The sequence below is a fragment of the Fusarium verticillioides genome, chromosome 2, assembly GCF_000149555.1.
Source record: "Fusarium verticillioides 7600 chromosome 2, whole genome shotgun sequence".
Classification (NCBI taxonomy): Eukaryota; Fungi; Ascomycota; class Sordariomycetes; order Hypocreales; family Nectriaceae; genus Fusarium; species Fusarium verticillioides.
This window is the reverse complement of record NC_031676.1, coordinates 1,352,010-1,371,403: the sequence shown is the minus strand read 5'-3', so window position 1 is coordinate 1,371,403 and position 19,394 is coordinate 1,352,010. Positions and strand designations below refer to the sequence as shown.

The 19,394-nt window shown below is 49.0% G+C and overlaps 8 protein-coding genes across 9 annotated transcripts; 4 read left to right on the top strand and 4 right to left on the bottom strand.

Annotated features, from left to right (window-relative positions):
* Positions 1-57: 57 nt before the first annotated feature.
* Positions 58-2,065, top strand: FVEG_06269 (acyl-CoA dehydrogenase). 2 transcript variants are annotated; one of them, XM_018894591.1, is made up of 3 exons: positions 58-642; positions 695-1,876; positions 1,929-2,065. In XM_018894591.1, the coding sequence occupies exons 1-3, from the start codon at positions 530-532 to the stop codon at positions 1,972-1,974; spliced, it is 1,341 nt and encodes a 446-aa protein (XP_018751688.1). In that variant the 5' UTR covers positions 58-529; the 3' UTR covers positions 1,975-2,065. The 2 variants fall into 2 exon arrangements, with proteins under 2 accessions (XP_018751688.1, XP_018751689.1); XM_018894592.1 differs by lacking the exon at positions 1,929-2,065 and having other exon boundaries at positions 695-1,910.
* An 88-nt stretch (positions 2,066-2,153) lies between these two features.
* Positions 2,154-7,195, bottom strand: FVEG_06268 (AGC/PKC protein kinase). The gene is made up of 6 exons (XM_018894590.1): positions 5,909-7,195; positions 5,553-5,819; positions 4,515-5,498; positions 3,156-4,459; positions 2,698-3,103; positions 2,154-2,648 (listed from the first exon to the last, which is right to left on the bottom strand). Exons 1-6 carry the CDS (start codon positions 6,291-6,293, stop codon positions 2,587-2,589), a joined length of 3,408 nt encoding a protein of 1,135 aa, XP_018751687.1. The 5' UTR covers positions 6,294-7,195; the 3' UTR covers positions 2,154-2,586.
* A 1,348-nt stretch (positions 7,196-8,543) lies between these two features.
* FVEG_06267 (hypothetical protein) lies at positions 8,544-10,223 on the bottom strand. The gene has a single exon (XM_018894589.1). The coding sequence runs from the start codon at positions 10,092-10,094 to the stop codon at positions 8,628-8,630; it is 1,467 nt and encodes a 488-aa protein (XP_018751686.1). The 5' UTR covers positions 10,095-10,223; the 3' UTR covers positions 8,544-8,627.
* A 36-nt stretch (positions 10,224-10,259) lies between these two features.
* On the top strand, positions 10,260-11,900 carry FVEG_06266 (hypothetical protein). Its single transcript, XM_018894588.1, has 3 exons — positions 10,260-11,300; positions 11,351-11,493; positions 11,546-11,900. Exons 1-3 carry the CDS (start codon positions 10,825-10,827, stop codon positions 11,677-11,679), a joined length of 753 nt encoding a protein of 250 aa, XP_018751685.1. The 5' UTR covers positions 10,260-10,824; the 3' UTR covers positions 11,680-11,900.
* A 16-nt stretch (positions 11,901-11,916) lies between these two features.
* Positions 11,917-13,442, bottom strand: FVEG_06265 (hypothetical protein; the record flags this gene model as incomplete). The annotated part of the gene is made up of 2 exons (XM_018894587.1): positions 11,917-13,009; positions 13,057-13,442. The coding sequence occupies 2 exons, from the start codon at positions 13,440-13,442 to the stop codon at positions 11,917-11,919; spliced, it is 1,479 nt and encodes a 492-aa protein (XP_018751684.1).
* A 2,321-nt stretch (positions 13,443-15,763) lies between these two features.
* Positions 15,764-16,664, top strand: FVEG_15828 (hypothetical protein; the record flags this gene model as incomplete). Its single annotated transcript, XM_018905045.1, has 3 exons — positions 15,764-16,054; positions 16,334-16,349; positions 16,399-16,664. The coding sequence occupies 3 exons, from the start codon at positions 15,764-15,766 to the stop codon at positions 16,662-16,664; spliced, it is 573 nt and encodes a 190-aa protein (XP_018751683.1).
* Positions 16,665-17,274: 610 nt separating this feature from the next.
* Positions 17,275-19,366, bottom strand: FVEG_06263 (alpha-1,3-mannosyltransferase). The gene is made up of 3 exons (XM_018894585.1): positions 19,157-19,366; positions 18,858-19,102; positions 17,275-18,810 (listed from the first exon to the last, which is right to left on the bottom strand). Exons 1-3 carry the CDS (start codon positions 19,305-19,307, stop codon positions 17,902-17,904), a joined length of 1,305 nt encoding a protein of 434 aa, XP_018751681.1. The 5' UTR covers positions 19,308-19,366; the 3' UTR covers positions 17,275-17,901.
* On the top strand, positions 17,357-18,479 carry FVEG_06264 (hypothetical protein). The gene is made up of 2 exons (XM_018894586.1): positions 17,357-17,718; positions 17,777-18,479. Exons 1-2 carry the CDS (start codon positions 17,381-17,383, stop codon positions 17,871-17,873), a joined length of 435 nt encoding a protein of 144 aa, XP_018751682.1. The 5' UTR covers positions 17,357-17,380; the 3' UTR covers positions 17,874-18,479.
* Positions 19,367-19,394: the final 28 nt, after the last annotated feature.

Sequence of the window (19,394 nt, the reverse complement as noted above, 5' to 3'; positions counted from 1 at the left end):
CAATCTTTGACGTCAGCGGTTAATCGCCGGTGCATCTTCTTCCCCCCGCAATCCTCCCCAACTCCCATCCCGCATTGGCTAACAGATTTCCCCAAATCGATCCAAGTCAAACAAAGTCAAGTCAAAGTTCCATCCATTACCGCTGTACAACCGAAGACATCCACGACCTCGGTGGTTATCCTCGGCTGGTCTAGGCCGAACAGCGAGATTCTTCAACCGCTTCAGCCGTATAAAGGGAAGGACGTGTAACTACAGGGCCAATGGATGATTTGTATATACCGAGGCTAAAATAATTGACATCTCGACCTTGTTGTTCTCTTATCGCCTTCATCTTTCTTGTTTCATACCATTCAAAGAGCTTGTCATGCTGGTTGTCGCTTTTGGCTTGTGATCGTCAGACATCTAACATACCCGCCTGACACCTCGATCTAACCTAGCCACTTCAGCTCCCCTACATCTCTTTTCCTTCTTTTCTCTGACACAGTCACCGCGCTTCCTCACGCCTCTCCTCAACACCGCAAATCTCACCATGTCTTCGTCGTTTACTCGAGTCGTACGCCCTGCGCTTCAGGGTGGTCGAGGTCTTACACAGCGCATTGCCACACGAGCCACCGCTCCCCGAACATTGACGAGAATAAACCTGTGGGTTCAATTTTGAGACTGACCAGAAGCAATCGCTAACTCTGCGCTGAAGCAACACTGCTCGCCCTCTATCTACAACATCCATCCGCCGCAATGAGCAAATCGACATCTCCGAGATCCCTCCTACACCCATCACTCACCTCTCTGAGATCGAGGCTGCCATGGCCGACACCGTCTCCAAGTTCTCTACAGATGTGATTCTTCCTCGTGCGCGTGACATGGACGAGGCTGAGGAGATGGACCCAGCTGTTGTTGAGCAGCTGTTCGAGCAGGGTCTCATGGGTATTGAGATCCCCGAGGAGTACGGAGGTGCCGGCATGAACTTCACTTCCGCCATTATCGCCATTGAGGAGCTTGCCCGTGCAGACCCCTCCGTTTCCGTTCTGGTTGATGTGCACAATACCCTCTGCAACACAGCTATTATCAAGTACGCCTCCACTGCTATTAAGAAGAAGTGGCTCCCTCGCCTTGCGACAAACACCGTTGCCTCTTTCTGTCTCTCCGAGCCTGTCTCTGGTTCTGATGCTTTTGCCATGGCCACGAGAGCTACTGAGACCGCCGACGGCTTCAAGATCTCGGGTAGCAAGATGTGGATCACAAACTCCAAGGAGGCCGAGTTCTTCATTGTCTTCGCCAACCTCGACCCTAGCAAGGGCTACAAGGGAATCACCGCTTTCATCGTCGAGAAGGGCACTAAGGGTTTCTCTATCGCTAAGAAGGAGAAGAAGCTCGGCATTCGCGCCTCAAGCACATGCGTCATCAACTTCGACGACGTTGTGATTCCCAAGGAGAATCTCCTCGGTGAGCGTGGCCACGGTTACAAGTACGCCATTGCCCTTCTCAACGAGGGGCGAATTGGTATCGCTGCTCAGATGACCGGTCTGGCTCTCGGTGCTTTCGAGAACGCTGCTCGCTACGTCTGGAACGACCGCAAGCAGTTCGGCTCTCTCGTTGGTGAGTTCCAGGGTATGCAGCACCAGCTCGCCCAAGCTTACACCGAGATCACTGCCGCTCGCGCTCTCGTCTACACTGCTGCTCGCAAGAAGGAGGCTGGTGAGGACTTTGTCAGGGATGCAGCCATGGCCAAGCTCTACGCTTCTCAGGTCGCTGGCCGTGTCAGTGGTTCCGCCATTGAGTGGATGGGTGGCATGGGCTTTGTCCGTGAAGGCCTCGCTGAGAAGTATTTCCGTGACAGCAAGATCGGTGCCATTTATGAGGGTACCAGCAACATCCAGTAAGTTCCAGTCTAATAAGTACATCTCGAAGCGAATACTAACATGCTATAGACTCAACACTATTGCCAAGCTCCTACAGAAGGAGTACACCTCGTAGAACGATAGAGAAAATCTAGAAAGAGGCGGAGTTACAAATGGGATAAACAAAACATAAGTCAAAAAAATATCTAAAACATGCCAATGCCCTCGCGCACCTACAAACGCAACTGTGACAAGGTGAAAACGAATAATGAAGCAGTAGGTATCTTTGGAGCTGGCCAAAGAGCACACCACCAATCACCGCTGTGCAGGGTAACATATAAGAAAAACCATAGCCTGCCTGCAACTAATTTTTTATCATCTCTTCTCTGGCTTCTATTAACTAACATGCATTCCAATGCTGCTGTATACGATATTCATCTACCGCTAAGATCGCTTGCTTCACTGTCTCAATATGGCACGGTACTAATCATGCCCTCGTATGTTTTACTCGCCCAACCACCAATATCCTGAAAGCCTACCGCTATAAGCGACCCAGCGAACGTGGGAAGAGGGCGCCTGGATAAGACGCCCATCCTGGGTTCACTGTACCGACATCACCTGCCCGCGGTGTCCGGCCACCTATTTCACTATCGCCCCTGGGTATTCGATAGACAAGACAATAACCTCACCGCGGCTCCATCATCTCGATAAAATATTGCAAAATCGTCAATCTTGTTAGTCCAGTCGCTTAATCAAAATCAGCTGTGTAGGAGAAGCCTCGGAATTCTTCTTGCATGGCTTGTGAGAGAACTTGTGACTGTTAGTGGAAGATCAAGAACTCGGAAGTTGCGGAACTTACCAGACTGGACTGGGGTCAACACGGGAGTAACACTGGTGAACTCCGAGTCGAAGTTACTAGTATCAGTAGCACTCTTAATTTGAGGCATGAAAGGAGGCTGCACTCTCTTGTGGTAGATATCGTCCCAGTTGATGTTGCGGAAGAATGGCTGGCTCATCACCTCCTGGGCATCAGTTGGGCCGCTTCCGAGTCGCTGGTCAGGCTCACGAGTGAGCAGCTTCTGGAGAATAGAGACTGAGTCTCGGGGCATGTGAATGGGATAAAGTGGTTCATCCGCGAGAATGGCATCGTAAATTTCATCCTCATCTTCTCCACGGAAAGGCGATTGTTGGAGAAGCATCTGGTAGATCAGGACACCAAATGCCCACCAATCAACAGCACGGCCGTACTTCTTGTCGAGAAGAATCTGAAAAAGGTCAGCACAAAGAAAAAGGAGGGATTGGATACTATAGACATACCTCGGGAGCCATAAACTCGGGAGTACCACAGAAGGTACTTGTTGTCGAACCATACCACATATCTTCCTTGCACAGACCATAATCACCAATCTTGACATGGCCATCAAGTGACAGCAGAATGTTGTCAAGCTTCAGATCACGATAGATGACACCGTTCTCATGGAAGTACTTGAGTGCCAAGCAAACCTCTGCAGCGTAGAATTGGGCACGCTTGGTGCCGAATTGGCCTCGCTGAATGTGCAACATCAGATCACCACCGCTAACATACTCCATGACGAAGTACACACGGGTCTCGGTCTGGAAGCATGCGTGCAGGTTGGTGAGGAATGGGTGCCTACCTCGGTTGGCAACAAGGAACACACGCTTCTCAGAGCGGATGCTCTCTACTTCGTCATTCTCTATGATGAACTCTTTCTTAAGCACCTTGATAGCATAGAGCTTGCGAGATCGCTTTGTTTCAGCAAGCATGACCTTACCGAAGTTACCCTTACCCAGCACAGCCAAGAAGTTGAAATGATCCAGCCCGATCCGTTGGCCTGTACCTGGGTCTGTGGCCTTAGGCAGTGGTGCCTTGTTTCCACCAGATGCAGACTGCTGCTTAGGAGACATCGCTTCCGGTGACTGGGGCTGGTGTGCTAGTGGTGGTGGTTGTTGGTAACCCGCTTGCTGCTGCTGAGGCTGGTGTTGTGGGACAGGAGGCAGCGGTTGCTGGGGAGGAGGCTGTTGTGCAGTTGGCTGCTGTTGCACTGGCCGCTGAGCCTGAGCTGGCGGTTGTCCTCCGTAGCTAGGGTTGACGTTGGCATAGTCAGCCGGGTTGTACTTACGCTGCTGACCTGCGCCGTATTGGCCCCCTTGAGCGTATGGATCCTCTTGTTGCTGGTCATACCCTCCACTGTAACGTCCATAATCAGACTGTTGTCTCTGGGCCCCTCCAGGCCCTCCGGACATAGCCGCAGAGGCTGCCGCTGCAGCCGTTGAGCTAGACGAGGTTCGGTCGGGATGCCCAGGTCGTGGTGTTGTCTGGTTCGAGTACATAACTTTAGCAGCCTCAGTTGCCTCAGGTGAGGCAGGTCCTGGCTGATAAGGAGGTGCGGACGAGCTGGAGTAGGACGGGGCCGGGGAGTGAGTGCTGGTAGGGCTCGATTTTCCTGGCCGGAGAGTCTTTTCTGTTAGTGAAGAGACCTTTGCCTGTCTCTGCTTCTGTGATCTTATTCCGTCCAATATCTGATTGGCAACAGCCATTGACATGCCACAGAAGTCAGGAACAAGGTGAACACACTGGGCGTGTGCAGTAAGATTGCATTCTACAGATAAAGGATTAGTTTCACAATGCAGCAAACAGAGTCAAAGAAAACACACCTGAGCACTTTCTGCAGTTCTTCTTGCCAAAAGGCAGAATGTAACCACAGTGGCAGCACCAGTTTGCTGTCATGTTGGAATAAGGATTGAACCTGTGCGGAATACGATGGTTGATCTTCTCCTCGTCGGGATCGGTCTCAGCGTTACTCTTGCTGATACACTTCGTAACCACACTAGAATAACACTTGGTATGACAAGTGTACTTGCAATCCTCACACTGCATGCCTGCAGAGTACTTGAGGAAATCTCCGCAAAGCGCACAACGCATGATGTTGTAGAACTGGTGTTGTACGAACTTGTGTCCGTACATCTCGTGAACCTCTTCCTTGCGTTGACGAACAGCTCCCTTTCGGCCAAGACCGAGGTCGACGGGGCGGCTGTTCGCGTTAGTCTTGTTGAATGCCAACTGGAGTTGAATCTGCCCAGTAGGTTCCAGGTTAAACCATTCTTCGATTGGCCCAGTTTGCACTTGAGGCTGGGGACCAGCAGTCCCGAATGGACCGGTCTCTGTTCCTTGCGCGCCGCCAGCTGGAGAGCCTGGCCCAAAAGAGCCCGAAGATGGGCTCATGGGGAATTGTGAAGGGGCACCACCACCGGTGCTACCCATTCTATCGGCCGAAACCCATCCAGAACTGTTCATCTCAGCCTCGATCCTCTTACGACGCATTTCCTCGACAATATCAGAGATTCGGACCCAGAGCATAGCAATGGGCATGGCGTGCTCAGCGGGTTTGTCGTAAACCGTCAGCTCGATTTCGTTGGCCTTATCAACTTCGATGGTATGGTATTCGGCTTCCCAGCGATCGTTCCTGGTCGCCTTTGTACGAGCCATCACAGTATCCTCAACCTTGACGGCAATAAAGGTCTCAGGCCCTCGTGTAAACCTACCAGTTGCTAGGTGGTCGACATCCTTTATAGCCAGCATACGAATCGATAGTTGTCCGCTAAGGGGCTTCCTCAGATTAGGGGCATTGATAGAATCGTCTGCTCTTTTGTCAACATGTCGTCGAAGTAAGAAATGCTGCAGTGTCAACTCACCATCTTGGGCGTCCGCAACATCCGCATCGATGTGCAGTTCTTCATATCTCTTGAGTGCCTGCTTCAACAGTATAATCTTTTGCTTGCTTTCGACTTTTCGGGCAGCCGCGTCAGCCTTACTTTTGCGGTCTCCCTCCATACCGTAAAGCTGAACCATCTTTTCGATACCCTTAAGATATTGTTCTTCGACGTTGAGCTTGAACTGAATCTGCGACAGCATGAGCTGGATGCGGGGTCCCAGATGCGGTGTATCATATTTGATCAGGTCTGTTTTCGTTCACGTTAGCACAGCACAGTACAGAAAACACGGAAAGCCTCAGAGAAGTTTCTATGGAGATGGCATAGCAACGACGCACCTAACTTGGTGAAATTTTGACGTGGCTTCGGCAAAGCCGTGGCACCAGGGGGACCTGGAGCATAAGGATGGCGGGGAGGCATGAGATCAGATCCTCTGTCTTCTCGGGAATCCTTGGGAGGTGGTGCAGGAGGGCCGCCGGCATCGTCAGAAGATCCTCCAAGGGACATATCCCCAACACCAGAGTTCACACGTCGCATCTGGATGTCGCGCAGCTTCTCCTCAAAGAACTGCAGATTGCGACGACCATCTCGCATTTGTGAGTCGAGACGAGATCTGACGGCTTCATTGTTGGTCTGTGCTCTCATGGAATTGGCAGCGTTGATGAGAGCCTTCTCGCGCTCGATCTTCTTGTGGATGCTATGGATCGCATCATCGTCATTCATGGTGAAAGTGGCTGCACGATACGTTCGCGCGGGACGACAGGAGGTTGGAGGAGGAGGGGATGGCTGAAAATACAGCCGATATCAGGTGGTGAGGACAACGCCTCAATAATGAGCGGGCGAGGGTGGGCGAGCGGGTGGTAAAATAACTAGACGACCACTAGACAGGTGACGTCTTGTGTGTCGTTATCGCCAATGAATGTCGTTATCCTATGAGAGCCGAACCAGGTGCAGGCGGGCGGGCGGGCAGAAGCACACGGAACGAGGAAAGCCAGAAGGTCCCAGGTACGTGTATGTAATTATGCGTGAGTCCGCGACGGTGGTTTATGGCTGGCGGAGGTTTTCGCCGTCAAGCTTCGCTTCAGGTGGATGAGGCCGAAGCTGGCGGGTGGGGGAGAGGAGGGGAGGGGAGGTTGAGGGAAAGAGGGTTTGGGTTTATTAAGCCCAGCCGTTGTCAAAAGGCAGATTATGGTGGTACCTTGCCTTGGGCAGGTACTCACTCTTTAGGTAGGTATTTAGGTGTTGAGTGGCAGGTTGCAGGTGGCAGGGCAGTTAAGTTAGGTAGAGGTGGTAAGGTAGGTTGGGAGGTCAAAGGTGAGAAATGTCGTCAGTGATCCAATAAGTTCCTAGAGTTGGTTGGTACCTTAGGGAATCGCATCGACACTCGGTGGAGGAGGGGGTAAAATTGGCGGGGTTTTTATCGGGCGTTTTCCAAAGATTCAATGCGCGAGCAGAAGCACAGTAGAGCACAGCGCAGTAACACTGAGCTAACTCTGGCGACTTTAGCGGTAAGCTAAAAGACCAAGGAAGTTGATACTAGATTCAAAGATACAGGTAGGTCCTTTTTAGGAGACACAAGGAGGAGACCAGTGCAAAAAAGAATTTGACAAATACGAAAAAAAGAGAGGGTCGAAGGACAAAGCACAGCCCAATACCTACCTTTCCCTAGTACTGGGTGATGAATGCCCAAGGCAAGGCCTCAGGGTACGGATAACACCTAGGCACAGGCAGAGACCAAGACCAAGACCACCACGAGGAGCTAAGACCACCGCCGCTCTGCTGTTGGTGGGGGAGATCCAGGGTTTGGCTGGCGGGGAGCTTCCAATTTGTAGCGGCGTAGGTGTAGCTCTCCGTCCGGATTAATAAGTCGAGTCGGGTTGAGTTTATGGTGGGTGACGGTCTGCACTGTCTGCAGCAGATTCGTTCAACAGATCCTTGTTTGTTCAGTTCTTCGGGGAAAGATACGATATGATCTACTGGGTATACGTAGTAGTATATCCTTTTGTCAAGAGGTAACCTCGGTAGGACTAGAATGATGATATGATAACGTGGACAAAGAGGCTGAACTCCAATGAGACAACCATACCCGAGAGAGAGTCTCTTAAGTTACTTGAAAGGAATGGATGTCTGTTTGGCACTTTTGTATATCATCTTCACAAGCATGCGTCCTACTCGAATTGCGTTTCAGGACCCATCACCAGATAGTTTCGCATGAATATGGGAACTTGGTTTGATGCTTGTGAAACCATTTTCTGAAACCCCAAACTCTTGAGCCTTTCTTGTCATGGAGGCATAAGTAATACCACAAAGTTCCAAACTCGTCCATCAACAAGAATCAGGAGATAACAAACTCTAATATGTGCATTTCCCTTATTCCCACCGTGCAGCTGCAGTTACACTGGAAAAGCATCTGCATCTGCTATAAGTCACCCTTCATAGTCCTACGAGTCCTAGACTAGAGCCCCACCATTAAATCACCTCTGTCCTCCGATTAAAACCGCATATCGGAAAGCGGTCAATATCTGCAACGTCAAGATCCTTAACAATTAGTTGCTGTTAATCTCAATGTCTGGCAAATCATGTTGCTGATGTGCCCTTTCATCATCCAAGCTCAAATTAATGGTCAGGGTCACCCTTGAGGGTGGAATGACAAGGGTTCTAGGGGCCGTTAAAGGCTGAAGTGTCATGATGAACTAACTAGGTGGTTCTTGGCGGACAAAGTTCATTCTATGGTGATATATCGACAACTCAACAAACAGTCTCGGATTTTACGCACATGTACATCAAATATGACATGTTGGAAATATTAACCTTCATTAAGCTCCGAAGGTTTAGTCCCACTCCATCTTTCTTCGGTATTGCCTTTCTGGCTACCAGCCCTACCGGTCATGCAAAACACCAACATCCGATTGGCTCGCCAACGGCGTGAAGCATCGTGAACCAACATCACGCAAGGAACTCTATAACGAGAAATCGTTCAATGTTCGTCCTCGACGAGAATGTACAGTTTTATTATGGTAGTATACAATGATAAGCTTTTATCTATTTTACATCTTGTCATGATCTTCGAACCAAAAGCAGCGCAATACTTCCTGTAAACACAGCGCCTGCTAATGCGCCCTCCAGTACCAATAATGAAACGTCCCGCATGCGAAGATCTATCCGTCGCTCGCTGTAGATGTCTTGCGATTTGGCTTTCCACCATTCTGGATCCATAAGAGCTTCTTGCCACATCCGCGTGGGCAGAGGTTCCGAGAAAGGCACTTCAGCCACTGATTCAAAGGCGGCAATTGGTTCCTGACTGGATTTTGTTTCCTCCACCATGAGGCTCTCACCTGGCAACACGTTCTCTGACGCCACGGCTTCAGCAATTGCCTCAGCCTCGGCCTCAGAGGTTCTCTCAACGGTTGACAGGGTCTTTTGGTTCTCGATAGCCAGCTTGACCTGTTCAAGCTCACCGCGAACCTCCTCCAGAACAGCCTTCTCCTCAGCCACAACGCCCCTGACCAGTCTCCTTCTCTTCCAGGGCTCTGCCACGAATTGTAGGATAACGAACAAAAGGAAGTTCATGCCCATCAGGCCCCAGGTACCCCAGGTACTCGCCCGTCGGATACGATCACTCCAAATTTGTTCTTCGTGGTAACGTTTCAGGATTCCAGCATTTAGTTGCTGGCTAAGGCGCTGCTCTTCCATCTCAGCCTCCGTTAGAGCCTCTTGGGACGATGCGACCTTGCCCTCCAAAGTATGATCGGCCCGGTATAACTCAGTAAAGCGCTCAAGATCGATAGGGGACCAGCTGTCCTTCCGCGCTAATAGTGTTGTGACCTCACGTTGTGTTGTCGCACGACTGGCGTTCGATGTCTTGTATTCCTGACGAGCCTCGCGGACCCGCTCATGAGCTGCTGCAAGGTCTGCTTCCAGCTTGGCATTTTGATGCTTGATGGCCTCGATGTCTGTGTATCCGGTAATATCGTTCAGCGTTTGTGAGGCATTCATTGCTCGGGATTGCAGTCTATCCATAGCACCGCTAAATCTCTCCTTCAATTCGTTCATATGGTTCAGGGTAAGGTGTCGCAGGTTTTGAAGACCTGATGGTGCTTGCGATGGAGAGGTTTCATCGCGAGGCTTTGTATCTGTCTCGGCCTTGGGTGGCTCGGGTTCTGTGTCTTTAGGGGCAGCGCTTTCGGAGGTGGCATTGGTAGATTTGACATCTTTCAACTTGGGTATATCGGCAGGCGGTTGAAGCTCTTTGAAAACGTTTGGCCGAGGTTTAAGTATAGATTCAAGCTCATCCTCGACATCTTTATTCGTCCTCGAACTCTTCTCGGAATCTCTAGGTGGCCGCTCCGTCGAATAGAGTCTTGATCGGAGACCAATGGCCTTGAAATTGCATCGCACACATATTGTTGAGCTCTGCACTATCGAGGGGCTCCAGCAAGACCTCCCGGCCCTCGCGGATCGATCAAGCCCAAATCGCGCATGGTTCCAGACAAGCCGAACCGCAGGACGAGCAAGCGGCTGCATTGCGACCAAAGGAAGCGTGTATCGCAGCGGCGGCGTCGAGGGTGAACGATTGGACTTGTAGCTCGGCAACAATTGTTGAGATGATGGGATGAACGCATGGGCCGAGCCGATAAAGCTACAGCCGGCTCCGTAGCCGGGGTATTTTCTGCCACCGGAGCCAGGCCGAATAGAGTCACCGCCCTGCTCACCTTGGCCAGGGTCCTTCACCGGGAGCGCTATTGAGTGCGACTTAGGCCAGTCAGGGTCCTAGGGGCTTTATTCCAGTGCAATTGCAGGGAGAAGAGGCTGTGGAGGGGCACTATTCAACGTCCTGCAGCTCCTGAGAGTCATGACAATGACGACAGTCGAACCTTGGCCAAGGCGGAACAACTGATAACGAGATATGCGGTGTTTTCTGCTATGTACAGTACGTGATTTATATTGCTACTCATTTTACTAGTAAGGATCCTTCAGTATCAACCTCCAATCAGCTCAGCTAGTTTATAGCAGGTGTTTCTAATTTCCTGTCGATCATTATTATTGCGATTATTTGTTTGTCTCATGAAAACTTGTGCCCCTCCCCCGCCATTTTCTTTGCTCGGTCATATCTTCTCTCAACAACATCGTCACTTTTAGACTACCGTTCTAGAGACATCCAATTCACTCACTCTTTTCATTGAACTGGAATAGACTCCAATAAGGATCTCACTGAGTCATAAAAACGCGCAATAATACACTGCAGACCGTCATCATGGCTTCCTCCGATACGCCAGCTCTCAAGAACGATCCCAAGTTCATCTTCTTTACCGACTTTGACGGGACAGTAACCACCGCCGATTCTAATGACTACATGACCGACAACCTTGGCTTCGGTGTTGAGCGCCGTCGTCAGCTTAACAAGGACGTTCTTTATGGAAACATGCATTTCCGCGACAGCTTCGTTGAGATGCTGGACAGCGTCAAGACTCCTTTCGATGAGTGCATTCAGATTCTCCTCAAGAACATTAAGCTCGATCCTGGCTTCAAGGAGTTCTACGATTGGGCTCAGGAGAACAATGTTCCCATTGTCATTCTCAGTGGCGGCATGACCCCTGTCATTCGAGCTCTTCTAGACACTCTTCTGGGTCCTGGTTGGGATATTCAGATTGTCAGCAACGATGTGAAGGCACGAGAGGGCAAGACTCTTAAGGATGAGGGAGGCTGGCAAATTGAGTTCCATGACGATAGGTAAATCTGAATTATGCGTTGATGTAGTGAGAAAATGCTGACTTTTCTAGTATCCATGGTCATGACAAGTCTATTGAGATCCGAAAGTACTCTTCGCTTCCTAACCGACCTACCATGTTCTACGCCGGTGATGGTGTCTCTGATCTTTCAGCGGCCAAGGAGACCGATCTTCTGTTTGCCAAGGCCGACAAGGGTGAGTAAAATATCGATTCCCAGTATTGTTCGCAATTAGTGACTCTTCATAGACCTTGTTACCTGGTGCGAGAACGAGAACGTTCCCTTTGTCACATTCCGTGACTGGTCTAGCATCACTCAGACTGTCAAGGACATTGCGGCCGGTACCGTTTCTGTCAAGGATGCTGCCCGTGGCCGTATCTAATCTGGTATGAATTAATGACATGAAAAAGGAGAATAGGAAATGGCATCCATGACGATTTAAAACATAAAGGATAGACTAGGTGGGAGCCATCTACTGAGGTCACATAGATTCATTATAGATTTGTGAATAGACTTGGTCAGCCTGGATCGAATCAACTCCCTGCATAATTTCTACCCTGGTCACTTCACTTGTTCATACATTTTCCAATTTCACTTTCTCCCTCTCGATGCCGCCTTGTCACTCAGTCCTCTTTTCCTCAGCTGGAATAAAATACCAGCACAACAACATGATAACAAACAGGAAAATTACAATCGGATGAAGGACAAAGGTGCCAAACGCCTGGGCCAGAAGACCCGTGACGAAGGGCGCAATAGCTCCGCCTGCGCTATCGCAAGCATTAATCATACCAATACCGGTCAAAGCCTCCCGTCTAGTCATGCCTCGAAGGAAAACGGCCGAGGCACACGGATAGATAGGACCAAGGAGAAGACCGACAATAGATACGGCGATAGTGTTGCCCACAATGTTAGGAATGAGCCAGACCAGAAGTTGAAAAGCAACGGCTCCTATGATGAGACCATACACAAGTTTCTTCTCGCCGATTCGCTGCGCAGGGGCAGAAAGGAGGAATCGACCGATAGTGATACCGGCCCAAAAACCTGCTGTTGCATAACCAACTGAAGAAGGATCACCATCGCGGTCGTTGATGAGAAAAGAAATAACCCAGCCAGAAATAGAGACCTCGGCTCCCTGGTAGGCGAAGATGAAGAGTGAACCAAGGAATACTATACGCAGATTCATAGCAAGAAAAATGCTGTTCGACATGGAGTCTCCAACTTGAGCTGTCTCCCTCTGGCGCGCCGCAGGACTCAACTCCTGTTCGTATCTCCAGAACGACCATATTCCTAATGCGACGGTTAAAGCTCCGAGCACACAGGTTATGATATAGTATCTATTCCACACGATGTTTGCAGCGGTAACGAGCGCGGTTGCTACGACAGGGCCGATAGTTGCCCCTATTCCGTAAGTCCCGTGCTGTACACCCAGCATGAATGTTCCGTTCTGCAGACCACCACAGAAGAGGTTTCCGATGGCCACATTTATCGAGATGCTGAAGCCGATAAAGAAGAATGATAGAACAACAACGATGAAAGGGGCCCCGCAGATGATGGGGATATATGCCAGAGTGACAAGGGCTTGGCTAAGACCAAGAAGTTTAGCTCGACCGAGTTTGACTTTAAGCATATCGATGAGTACGGCGGCGGCAATGAACCCAAAGGCTTTACCGACGAATATGAGAGAAACGGTGGCATAGCCAATGCCATAGTACCTAGGGATATTAGCACATGTCGTTGACGGGAAATATTATCGACATACTTCTCCATATAGGGGATCAATGCACCAGTAGCACCATCGCTTAGAGCATTATTTATCTGGGATAGACAGGTCGAGAAAAGTCTGAAGCGGTTCATAAAAGGGTCCCAGATAGTTGGTGCAACTTCGACAGTCTCAGTATTCGAATCTGGACGACCCGGTTGACTCATTTCCAAGTCATCGGCAGGTTCGGAAGATGCATTTTCTGGTTTTGGATCCTCTCGGACTGGCAGTATGTCGAGGTCAATAGATTCTCTATGGCCTGAACCGACATGGGTTCTCGAGGTAGTTGTTGGCAGGGCTGTCAATGGACGAGACATATCTTGCTTTGCCGGAGTTGTAGGTACTGGCTGAACTACTGAGAGGCCTGAAAGAATCGATGGCTCCATGGTGTATGAGCACTAGGTCACCAAGAACTAATAACTTGATATATAGTAACTAATAGATGTTCAGGAGAATATTCAATCTCATTGTGCAAGAGACAAGTGTGCTTGAGCCGGGCTGTCTATGGTGACAAGTATGTGGTCTTGGAATCGGTTCAGTATCAAATGATCATGAATCTCTGCAAGGTCAACCTGAGTCACCCGGTCACTCAGATCTTGATATCCCCACGGGACATCCTAGCGAGTGGAACGCCTCTATTTGGTGGTTTTTGGAACCCTGCCATGCTAGGAGGGACAGCCAAGAGGGTAATCAAGCCGAGTCCACTCATACAATACCTACTCTGTAATTTACTAAATTGCACCGAGTAAGTTATCCAGGCGTCACGGGAAGTATACGATGTTGTAACTCAAGGTATTCTCTAAATAAAGATGAGACATCGGTATACGTAGTTCTCAAGCGTAGACACATGCAATCACCTTGAGGCACTGACAACATGTACATCATATTGACTGTTGTGTTACTGGCTACTCAACTTCATGATAATGAGGTTGGCTCTAATACCACTTTTGGTAACACCCCCAGCAACCAACCACTAGCAGCCGAGCAGTATCCTACTTAATGCGCAATCACGATATGAGTGTATAGCCCGATATGGTAATTTCACGAGATCGGGTTGGTACGATCGGACGATCCAGATCGAGTAAGTCCGCCACATTGTGGACGGATTCCTTTAGTCTTCACAAGGAAGCTTTGATGTGCTGAGTGAGAAGAGTTAATCCGCTAGGCTTGTTACACCATTGTTGATGGCTAAGTGGCTTTTATGTGATCTGATTGGATATAGGTCTCTTACAGCCTTAAAGCCTTGAGTATTGGCCCCAAGGGGCTCTGAACGTTAAATGATATACACTTAGATCAATCCCTGCGGAATGATGATTATATTTGCCGACTAAATGAATCTCTGACTGGCTGATCCATTTGGATTAACAGAATTAGGTCCAATTTTACCTCCGTATTATCCTCCTTTTCACTTTGAATAACCAATAACAAACCTCAGGACTATTTCCGCCGCGGTAAAAACACTTATTCTATTGCGGAATTTAACATTAGAGTACAGCACCTTACCACGCGGTGTCACAGTACGCAGCACAGTTATAAATACCTAAAACACGTTGTGGCTTTTTGCATAACAAAATAGGATAAATTGCATCAATCTCCACATTTCTCTTTCTGCATAAACCAACCGTTCTTTTGTCTTGGCCTACGATGAGCACTCGGCATCAGAGAGCACTTGCTTTCTAAGTACCAGTTCAGTCTCTACACTTGAGCATGATGTATCCGTGAACTGAGGTCATGAAACGGTGGTCCTTTCAAGCAAGTCGGCAAGTGTCAATATATCACTGGTCGTGATACCGCCAAGTGCCTGTGGGAGTTACAAGTCTGGGCCAGTCACCGTGTTCCAGCCAGGCAAGAAAACAATACCTTACCTGATCGATCATACACGTAGGGTCGAAGCAAGTTATCTAATGCAGGTACTATATCCGGGGACAATGAAGGCACCTGGACAGGTAGCAAAAGTGATACAACCTACAGTGACCCCAGATACACCTATCTCTTGATTATTTTGTGTGTGCACCTTAGTACTATTTAGATATCAAGGGGCCTCCTGCTTTGAATTTTGGCCAGGTATCAAGACTGCCTTCAGTAGACTACCTACCTAGTCAATGCTCATTGCCTGCCACATTTAATGTTTGGCATGGCAGTCACGATAATTCCTTGTTTCCTGACGACGACAGGAAGGCCAGAGGTGCCTGCTTGATAAATGAAGTCTTGATACTCGGGGTAGGAGCGAGCTCCTAGGGACCTAGATGACCCATCTTCTCCTTGTCCTCTCCCTCTCCTTTTCTCTCTTATCATCCTCTTCATCTCTTCATCCTCCTCTTCTCTTCTTCCTGAGCCTTGATTGATAGATAGCCAGGCTATTCAGAATGTCATGTCAGGTAAGCAATTCTTCTCTTTAATCCTTCTATTCCATCGACTGACAGACTCTATTACCAGAGCTCATCGACCCAGCCAACTCGTCGCAAAGTCAGATCTACTTCGCGAAGGATGCAAAGAAAGGCCTGAAGCTGTAGACTCCTCTTAGTTCCAAGTCTACACCATCTCATGTGCGATGCAGAGCAGTCGACTCATTCAATCGTTCGAGTTGCTGGATGAGAGTGGCAACATCCCCAAGGATGCAAAGACTACTGAAGGAAAGACTGTCAATGTCAAAGAACACATCGAGGGCTTCCAAGCCCCTCTTATCTAGAAGTTCATCAACGGCAACATGTCCAAGCTAGGAGTGCCGACCCCTGACAATCCATTTGTCTTCGACTATTCTGTGTCCCAGGAGAAGACTGATTTGACGACTGTGAATCCGGCTGCGACCAAGGCAAACCTTCCAACTCCTGACTCTCTTGTACCAAAGTCCTTCCAATACAACCCATCGCCCTTGAGTAGCTTTTTCCAAGGCACTCTGAATTACCGCATGCTCACACATCGAACCAAAAAGCCACATTATCACAAGGAGAATGTCCTTTCTCGAATGAAGACATGGGCAATGTCCAGTTCTGCTTGGGTATATTATTCTTCTGCCAGGATATCTTTGTCAATCATTGGATTGGAAGCTCTGTCGCACCTCTCTGCTTACCAGCTTTTTTTTGGGAAACGACCCAGTCCGTCACCAAGCTTGCCAGATACAATTGCAAGCAAGTCAATCGCCCTAATGGATGGTATTTTTGCTCAAAAGTCACAAATACGGCGAAGGCACTCAGTCAGAACATTGTTTATTGGGTCGAAAACAAGTTTAATGGTCCTCGAAGGATCATTGCAACGAACGTTTTGAACGACCCAACAGACTCTAAGGCTTGAATGTAAGTCTACGGAGTCATTCTGAGTGCCCTGTTCTAACACTGTCTGCAGATGGCAGTTCTCTCGAGATCAAACATGAGAATTTCTGCCCTCTCCGGAATGTTGACGATGACCTTAAACCAAGATTGAAGTTTACTATCGGCTCTTTTACAAAGTTCAAGATCAAAAGCTACCGTAGATTAGTCAACAGTCACGTTGGAGATGCTTTTGAGATGACCGGGAGATTTTTGTTCACGGGCGAAATCAAGGACTCTGATTACATGGGTGCGTTTACCTCCTGTGCGCGCAAAGAAACACTACTAATCCGTGCTGATTAGGTGACGACAACTGGGAGGAAAGACAGAAACAAAGAACTGGGCTGACGGGTTCAGCGGTGTTTCGAAGGAGAAATCGCCGGCTTGGTCAAGGTTGGTGAAGGGGCTGCTGCCAATGGTGAAAGGGTGTTCAAGCGAGCTCTAGATGGCAAACTCATTGGGGGTCACGGTAATTTACGTGCCGGAGGTGTGTTCATGTTCAAGGGCATGGGCTATGATGAGAACTACAACTTCTTTATAACCATTTACTATAGCACGCCAACTTCAGGCAAGGTTATAGTATATATATTTTCTAATATCTTTTAATATATCTTATATAATATAGTAAAAACCTGAATTACTTGTCAAGAAGTAGTCTTAGCTCTATTAGCCTTATTTTAAGATAAGTATTGTTTTAATAGATACTAGTGGAATTTAGTTATGTGAGAAATTAATTGCAGTACGGGTGTTTTAATGTTGGTTATAAGACAGACTTCTGCAATAAACATATGATGTTACTTTACTAGTCCCTCAGATATTAACTGATGAACAGAGCGCACTCTATGTTGACATCGGAGGCGCCAAATCAAGCAAGTCCGCTCTCACTTAAAGATCATTATGGATAAAGTAATACTTGGAGCTATTCTGTCTATCAAGGTATATCGCTCTATCGGTATCTGCCCCTCCAAGCAGCCCCTCCATGTCCTTCATGTCTAGAAAATTCAAAGACAGACATTTATATGATAGCAATCGATATAAACTTCACGATGGGACGTCCGAAGCGAAATGTTCTGGCGGCCGCAGAGGCTGCCCTGACACCCCCCGACACTCTCGAGCCCAACCAATCTCTGGTCCGCGTTGTCAAGCCTGAAGGAAATAACCTGTACAGCTGTGAGCTTCCAAACGGCAAAACCCTCGTACTGGAACTGGCCCAGCGATTTCGAAACACCATTTGGATCAAGCGTGGCGGGTTTGCCTTGGCTGAACGATACGAAGACGGCAAGGAGGATACTCGAGCAGAGGGAGAAATCGTCAACGTTGTCCGTGATGAGAAGGCCTGGCGCAAACAGTCTTATTGGTGAGTCCTGTGGTATCTATTCGTCTGAAATGAACTAGGCTAATCAAGTCTATCGCAGGCCCAAAGAATTCGTCAAAAACACATACGACATGAGCGACTCCGAGGACGAATCCAATGTCGGAAAAATGCCCCCAAGTGACTCCGAAGATGAGTGAAAAGGAAAATGCACTTCTAGATCCAGATCTATTTGTTCTTATCATCAACATTCCCGACTCTGGCAGCGGGAACAGGAACGGCAAGTCTGGCTGTTCCCAGATACACCAACACAACGGTCGCCAGCATTGTGTTGACAGCGATGGTTGAGCTGAGGTCGGTGCTGGGGTATACGTTCCAAGCCCATTCCTGCGCGGCCCAGATAATTGTCACGATGACGGGGTCTTCGGTGGCTCGCCAGAGGAGATAGGGTGTCGCCCAGGCGAGATAGGCATAGAACTGGTAGTGTAGTGACCGAGCGAACAGAAGACCAATGAGGTTGGCGGAGAGCATGGTAGTCATGACGTACTCGGGGGTGACGTAGTGGGAGATGCGAAGCTGTTCCTGCATGGTAAATGGGGACTTGAGTCGCAAGAATGAGGGAATCAGGTCGTAGAGCGATCGTCCAGTCGGTTGGATCCATCTCTTGGAGATGAAGATCAGGAGCACCAGAACGTGGCAGGCCAGAAGAGATATAGCAAAATACTTGCTGAGGAAAACTTCCTCGCCCAACATGCGCCAATTGACCGTCCACTTGAATTGAAACTGTCGTGACAGCTCAAAGGCCCGAGCCGCATACCCACGAGGGTTTTGGGTGATAAACGGAATTCCGATGGCGAACTGGACCTGTGCCATGAGCCATGCGAGACGAAGGCTAGGCCATAGTCCTCTACCCAGGAAAATAATGACGCCAATGGCAGGTAGAGGCAGCAGTAACGACATTTTGATCCCAAGACCCCAAGAATACACCAGACTTCCAACGGTCCATTGTCGGCGCTGGAAAAGGAAGATGGTCAGCCATAGGAAGAAAACGGCGAAGCAGTCATTGAAACATCGTAGGACGAAGAGGCTATGAAGTCGTTTAGAGGCGATTAGGAAGATGAACATGTACGGAGGGACCTAGAATTGTTAGCAAGCTAACTCAACTATTCCGGGATATTACTGACTTTGGCTTTCCAATAGCAGAGCATTACCAATGCCAACGTAGCCATATACAACACAGCAAATATTTGCTGCGCCAGAAGAATATTCGTGCCCTTGTCCGTGATATAGTAAAGTCCCGTGTAAGTGTAGACATGCGCCGCTGGATACACCAAGGGACCAGTATCGCCCACCATCTTGGTATAGTCTCTCTCGCCCGATACAAACTGCGAAATCTGCTGCATGTACGCAACCCAGTCGATCTCAGTATCTGTTCCATGAGATTAGCTTCATCATGAGGCTTTGGGAATTGGACGCCACGCACATGGGATCTTCCATATGATCAAGCCACAACCAAGCGCGTCAGCCAGCCAGAGCGCGATGGGGATGAGCTTGGAGAGCGCATGGCGGCCATTGAGGATGTTTCTCAGGAAGCGCACGCCTTGGCCCAGGGTGCCAGGTGCAGATTCTGGCATTTTTGATAAGGGAGAATGCGCTGGCTTGTGAAAGGAGGAAAGGAAAGCTTCATCCAGTTAAAACAGGGGTTCAAGAGCTTGGAGAGA

Excerpts from the sequence above, each read along its gene's own strand:
- FVEG_06269 (XM_018894591.1), top strand. The coding sequence starts at position 530 with ATGTCTTCGTCGTTTACTCGAGTCGTACGCCCTGCGCTTCAGGGTGGT. Across the intron at positions 643-694 it reads ACATTGACGAGAATAAACCT|CAACACTGCTCGCCCTCTAT; the intron begins GTGGGTTCAATT and ends TCTGCGCTGAAG. Across the intron at positions 1,877-1,928 it reads GAGGGTACCAGCAACATCCA|ACTCAACACTATTGCCAAGC; the intron begins GTAAGTTCCAGT and ends AACATGCTATAG.
- FVEG_06268 (XM_018894590.1), bottom strand. The coding sequence starts at position 6,293 with ATGAATGACGATGATGCGATCCATAGCATCCACAAGAAGATCGAGCGC. Across the intron at positions 5,499-5,552 it reads TGTTGCGGACGCCCAAGATG|ACGATTCTATCAATGCCCCT; the intron begins GTGAGTTGACAC and ends ACAAAAGAGCAG. Across the intron at positions 4,460-4,514 it reads GAACTGCAGAAAGTGCTCAG|AATGCAATCTTACTGCACAC; the intron begins GTGTGTTTTCTT and ends CTTTATCTGTAG.
- FVEG_06267 (XM_018894589.1), bottom strand. The coding sequence starts at position 10,094 with ATGCAGCCGCTTGCTCGTCCTGCGGTTCGGCTTGTCTGGAACCATGCG.
- FVEG_06266 (XM_018894588.1), top strand. The coding sequence starts at position 10,825 with ATGGCTTCCTCCGATACGCCAGCTCTCAAGAACGATCCCAAGTTCATC. Across the intron at positions 11,301-11,350 it reads ATTGAGTTCCATGACGATAG|TATCCATGGTCATGACAAGT; the intron begins GTAAATCTGAAT and ends TGACTTTTCTAG. Across the intron at positions 11,494-11,545 it reads GTTTGCCAAGGCCGACAAGG|ACCTTGTTACCTGGTGCGAG; the intron begins GTGAGTAAAATA and ends GACTCTTCATAG.
- FVEG_06264 (XM_018894586.1), top strand. The coding sequence starts at position 17,381 with ATGATAGCAATCGATATAAACTTCACGATGGGACGTCCGAAGCGAAAT. Across the intron at positions 17,719-17,776 it reads TGGCGCAAACAGTCTTATTG|GCCCAAAGAATTCGTCAAAA; the intron begins GTGAGTCCTGTG and ends AGTCTATCGCAG.
- FVEG_06263 (XM_018894585.1), bottom strand. The coding sequence starts at position 19,307 with ATGCCAGAATCTGCACCTGGCACCCTGGGCCAAGGCGTGCGCTTCCTG. Across the intron at positions 19,103-19,156 it reads GATCATATGGAAGATCCCAT|ATACTGAGATCGACTGGGTT; the intron begins GTGCGTGGCGTC and ends CTCATGGAACAG. Across the intron at positions 18,811-18,857 it reads TCTGCTATTGGAAAGCCAAA|GTCCCTCCGTACATGTTCAT; the intron begins GTCAGTAATATC and ends TAACAATTCTAG.